The 4,857-nt window shown below is 54.6% G+C and overlaps 1 protein-coding gene across 1 annotated transcript; it reads left to right on the plus strand.

The window, feature by feature from the left end:
- Nucleotides 1-1,398: 1,398 nt before the first annotated feature.
- PSMB3 (proteasome 20S subunit beta 3) lies at nt 1,399-4,465 on the plus strand. Its single transcript, XM_026114714.2, has 6 exons — nt 1,399-1,534; nt 1,767-1,951; nt 2,474-2,581; nt 3,183-3,360; nt 3,619-3,713; nt 4,341-4,465. The coding sequence occupies exons 1-6, from the start codon at nt 1,532-1,534 to the stop codon at nt 4,387-4,389; spliced, it is 618 nt and encodes a 205-aa protein (XP_025970499.2). The 5' UTR covers nt 1,399-1,531; the 3' UTR covers nt 4,390-4,465.
- Nucleotides 4,466-4,857: the final 392 nt, after the last annotated feature.

Raw genomic sequence — 4,857 nt, forward strand, 5'->3', positions numbered from 1 at the left:
TTGCACAGGGCTGTGCGGGGGCTCAGCGGAGCTGCAGCTGGGGGGCTGGAGCGTGGGGCAGCGATGCCCCGCTGCTCCGCGCCCCCAAGGCCTGGTCAGCCGGGAGGGGAGAGGCAGCGGGAGTGCTGCACCGCACCACTGCCCAGCGTGCGGCCCCGGGACCCCCGGCGAGGGCTGCGGCCCTGCTGCCCACTGGGCTCGCGGCTCTTTTCGGGCAGGTTCTGGGCAAGGCCGGACGCGTGTGGGGCTGGAGGGCGCATTTGGGAAAGCGGGTGTGAGCCCCTGGCCTGGCAATGCCTTCACGGCACACGGACGTCCCTGTGCAGTCTGCGGTGCCCTCCCTGCTGCAGCTCCCCGCTAAGCTGTGCCGGGACACGGAGCTGTGCCGGGACATCAGAGATGGAGCTGCGACTTGGACGCCTGCTTCTATCCAGTGTTAACAACTTCCTCTAAAAGGCGCCAAAGGAGGCCTGAAATCTGCGTTGCCGAAGTTCTCTTATAAAAGTCTTGTAAAAGCTATTTACACTCCCTGCCTGCCCTGGTTTTATTTTCATACCGGAAGCAATGAAGCGAGTTGTTGATGCCGGCTGTAAAGCGGTGCCAGGAAGATCCCTGTTGTTTCAGACCGGCCACAACCAACGTTCCTGAAGCCAAGCCTGCGGCGTCGCTGCTCCGGGCGAGGAAGGAGGGTTGCTCCTGCCTCCGGACCTGAGAGCATGAACCAGCTGGGAGAGCAAAGAGGACAGTGTGGTCCGGCGGGGATGGCTGCCGCGCTGCTCTGGGAGCTGCCGAAAGGCCCCGCCAAGCCGCCCAGGCTCTGATGGCTCCGGCTCTGCCGAACCCGGCTTTGGAGCTATTCCCGCCCGGCTGCTTCTGGCTTTGGTGCTCCTTCTCTCCCCGGCACATGCGACGTTCCTGCCAGGCAAAATGTGGCCTTTGACTTAATTCCTGCAATTCCCTGTCCAGCTGTGCAACACCCCATCCAGCTGTGCTACCCCCCCAGCTGTGTGATACCCCATCCAGCTGTGGGACCCCCCTCCAGCTGTGCCATCCCCTGCAGCCAGCTACGCAATGCTCGTCCCGCACACAGCCGCCCGTGCTATGCCCTGTCCAGCTGTGCCATGCCCCCTCCAGCTGTGCCACGCCCCCTCCAGCTGTGCCACGCCCCCTCCAGCTGTGCCATGCCCCCTCCAGCTGTGCCACGCCCCCTCCAGCTGTGCCCCGCCCCGCCCGCAGTCCGCCGCCGTCCCGGCATGCCCCGCTCGCTATGACTCCTCATTTTTCTCCCCCGCCCTCCTCCCCCTCTCAACCAACCTTGACGCCCGGCTCCACTTTGCGAGCTCCGCCCCGCGGGCCGCCCGCTCCGCCAATAGCGAGAGGCGGCGGCCGCGCGTGCGGCGGCGCTCGCCAATGGGAGGCGGCGGGAGGCGGGCCCGGGGGAGGCGGCGGGGTCGGGTGCGCCAGTGCGGCGGGGAGGCCGGAGCGGCGGGGAAGCGGTGCGGGGCCTGGTGGTGTCTCTGCAGCCGGCGCCATGGTGAGCGCGGGCGCCGGGGCCGGGGGGGGTCCCGAGGCCGGGGAGGAGGGTCCCGGGGCCGGGGAAGGGGGTCCCGGAGCCGGGGGTCGCCCTGGGGCCGGTCTCGCCGTGCGGGGCCGGCAGGACGCGGCCTGCGGTGCCCGGGCCCGTGGCGGGCGGTGTCTGGGGTGGTACCAGGCCGAGGCGGAGCGCGGCCCGGTGGCCCCGGCGTTACCTGTTGTCTTCCTCCCAGTCTATTATGTCGTATAACGGCGGGGCCGTGATGGCCATGAAGGGGAAGAGCTGCGTGGCCATTGCCGCGGACCGGCGGTTTGGCATTCAGGCGCAGATGGTGACCACGGACTTCCAGAAGATCTTCCCTATGGGAGCGAGGCTGTACATTGGACTGGCTGGACTAGCCACGGACGTGCAGACCGTGTAAGTGGCGCCTTCTCCTGCCCGTGCTAAGGCTGAGCCACAGAGAGGCGTATTTACAGTAAATGTTAAGCAGCAGTTCATTTTGAGCTTAAATGCTTTTATTTATTCATGAAGGAGGGCATAGTAGCTGGGTACCAGCATTCCTTCTCTTGGTCTCCAGTCACTAGGGCTTTCCAGGGCCATTCTCAAACAAGCCAAAGGACTTTGACTTACGTCCTTGCCTTGTTCATCTTTGATTTCACGTCACATATGCATTGTATTCTTTTCCTACTCTTTTGTTTCTTGGGTTTATTAAGCTCCTGCTTATTTTGGAACACAAGAGTAGGTTTTTTTGTTTTTTAATAAAACTGCATCTGAATGAAGATCACATCACTAGCAAGAGCTAACGACCTCAGGTGTAAAAGGAGATGCATCAGGAGTTAGTGTCTGTCAGCATGCAATGAAACAGTTCAGGCCTGTGTGAAGGCAGATGCAGAAGGAATCTGCTTCTGCTTTAACGCTGATTCTCATCTCTTCTTGCAGTGCCCAGAGACTGAAGTTCAGGCTGAACCTCTATGAACTGAAGGAAGGAAGGCAGATCAAACCTCAGACTTTTATGAGCATGGTTTCCAATCTGCTGTATGAGAGACGGTAACTGTCAAACAACGGAGTCGCTTCTACCATGTTAGTGAAGGCAGGCTGCGGTTACTGGAGCTGATCTGATTCTGGAGAGGTGGGAGGCTGAGAAGTGCTCCTGTAGAGACTGGTAGTATGGGCAAAAAGAGACTTTAGTGGCAGCATTAGCTTAACTGGTGCTTGATTAATAGACAGGTCTGTGCACCAGCTAACCCCAGTTTAGCATTTCCGTTCATGCGTAACTCTCATGGCTTTTCACCAGCAATGAATGGAAGTCTCTGTACCAAAGGTTGCCTAGGACTGAAGCGCAGATGCAAATCTGATGTTTAAGTGAAAGGAAGCAATAGCCTGCCCCTTTGCAGCAATTAGCAGCTAAGAGGAAAATACTGGAAAAGAAAACTTTTGATCTGCAGGAGGGTTCAGTTTCAGTCCATCTTAATTATATTCCATCAAATCTGAATTATTTGATAAATACTCAAACTTATAATTTAAATTCTACCCAAATTCCAGAGTCCCTTTAGATCTTACTGTTTAAAATAATCTTATATGGTTATTTAGGTGGGACCTGGAACTGCTTCAAGGTGGTTGGACTGTTCTGTCATGTTGCTCTTCACAGGTTTGGACCTTATTACACAGAACCAGTCATTGCTGGGCTGGACCCCGTAACGCACGAACCTTTCGTCTGCTCCCTAGACCTGATCGGCTGCCCGATGATAACCGATGACTTTGTGGTCAGCGGCACCTGCTCGGAGCAGATGTACGGCATGTGCGAGTCCCTCTGGGAGCCCGACATGGTGAGTTAGGTGGCAAGGTTCAACTCTGATTCTTGGATCCAGCCTCCCGCTGTTAACTGGAAAACTTGAGATACCCATGTTGGATGAAGCTTTGTCCTTTCCTTCTTCCAGAAGGAGCTCAGGAGAGGAGAGAGGCTGTAGCTTATAGCAGCTTGCAGGAAAAATCTGCAGCCTCTTGGGTGGTATTTTGGGTCTGAACAAAGTCTGATGACGCAACGTTCAATTTTTACAGCTGCTAAAATAGCTTCTGTTCTTCAGGAACCAGATCACCTCTTTGAAACAATCTCACAGGCCATGTTGAACGCAGTGGACAGAGACGCCATATCTGGAATGGGTGTAATAGTACACGTCATGTAAGTGCTGCTCTCTTCCCCTACAGAGAGGAGGTAGAATTTAAACATGTAACTTGTTTAAGTCAGTTGAGGGATTGGTTTCCAGGGTATTCTTAAGCCTGCTCCCTTTCAGCAGCATTTTGTCCATGTTAAACATTGTTTTATTACTCGTAGTTGCCCTCTGCTCTGGCTGTTGCCAGAACCGCAGTAGCCATGGAAGAGGGAGTCTGGGGTCAGCCGCTTGCTGAACAGGGGGTCCCTAGCTGCGTTCCCGGCGGGGCGGGTTCACCTCGGGCTGCGACTCCTTACATACGGGTGACGCAGGCCAAGTGGGTGCTCTTTGCCGCAGCGGGGTGCAAGGTTAACTTCCCGACTTGGCCTCAGGCTTGCTTCGGGAGCAACTTATTTTGCTCCTAGTGCTGTTTCCCTGCGATTCCCGAGCAGTATCCCTGGCATTACTGCTCACTGAACCCGGTGCACTGCCCTGGGGTGCAGAGGTGGGAGGGTGAGGATTATTCAGTTGTAATAGGCATCTGCCTGCACTTGCAAACAAACTACATACGCGCAGTCCCCTTTCCCAATAAAATTACAATCTGTATGCAGATATTTAACACTGACTTATTGTCTCCTCCCTCTCTCTCCCTCTAGTGAAAAAGACAAGATCACCACGAGGACCCTGAAAGCTCGCATGGACTAGCCCAGCACAGCAGTTTCTGTTTCACATCCCAGTCTGCTTGGAACTTTTTTAAATAAAACTCTTCTCCTCTATTGTAGTTAATTTTCCTTTTCTTAAATCTAAACATTAGGATCAAGTTCTCATCTCACTCTAAAGCGCTCAAAAAGAGCTTATCTTTCTCTCTGAGCTACCTGTGGCTAATCCTTCTCAGTACCTCTAGATCTCTAAGTGACTGGCCTTCAGGTACACCCAGGGAGTCAGCAGCAACTCCTTCATGCAGTGCAGAGGTACCAGTTTTTCCTGTCATTGTTCTTCAGTACTTGGTAAGGGGTAGAATCAGTTCTTATTTAAGAGCTCTAATTTATAGGCAGGTATAAACAGACTTTTCTACCTGTAGTCAATCTAAGACTTCCTTAAAATGACTTCATACCTCACAAAGTAACAGTTGATTATTAGAACACTTTTAAGAAGACAACAATAAAGAACAGC

Source organism: Dromaius novaehollandiae, chromosome 22 (genome assembly GCF_036370855.1).
Source record: "Dromaius novaehollandiae isolate bDroNov1 chromosome 22, bDroNov1.hap1, whole genome shotgun sequence".
NCBI lineage: Eukaryota > Metazoa > Chordata > Aves > Casuariiformes > Dromaiidae > Dromaius > Dromaius novaehollandiae.

What these genes read in the sequence shown, in the direction of transcription:
- PSMB3 (XM_026114714.2), top strand. An exon ending in AATCTGCTGTATGAGAGACG is followed by an intron (nt 2,582 to 3,182) that starts GTAACTGTCAAA and finishes TGCTCTTCACAG; the next exon opens with GTTTGGACCTTATTACACAG. An exon ending in GGTGTAATAGTACACGTCAT is followed by an intron (nt 3,714 to 4,340) that starts GTAAGTGCTGCT and finishes CTCTCCCTCTAG; the next exon opens with TGAAAAAGACAAGATCACCA.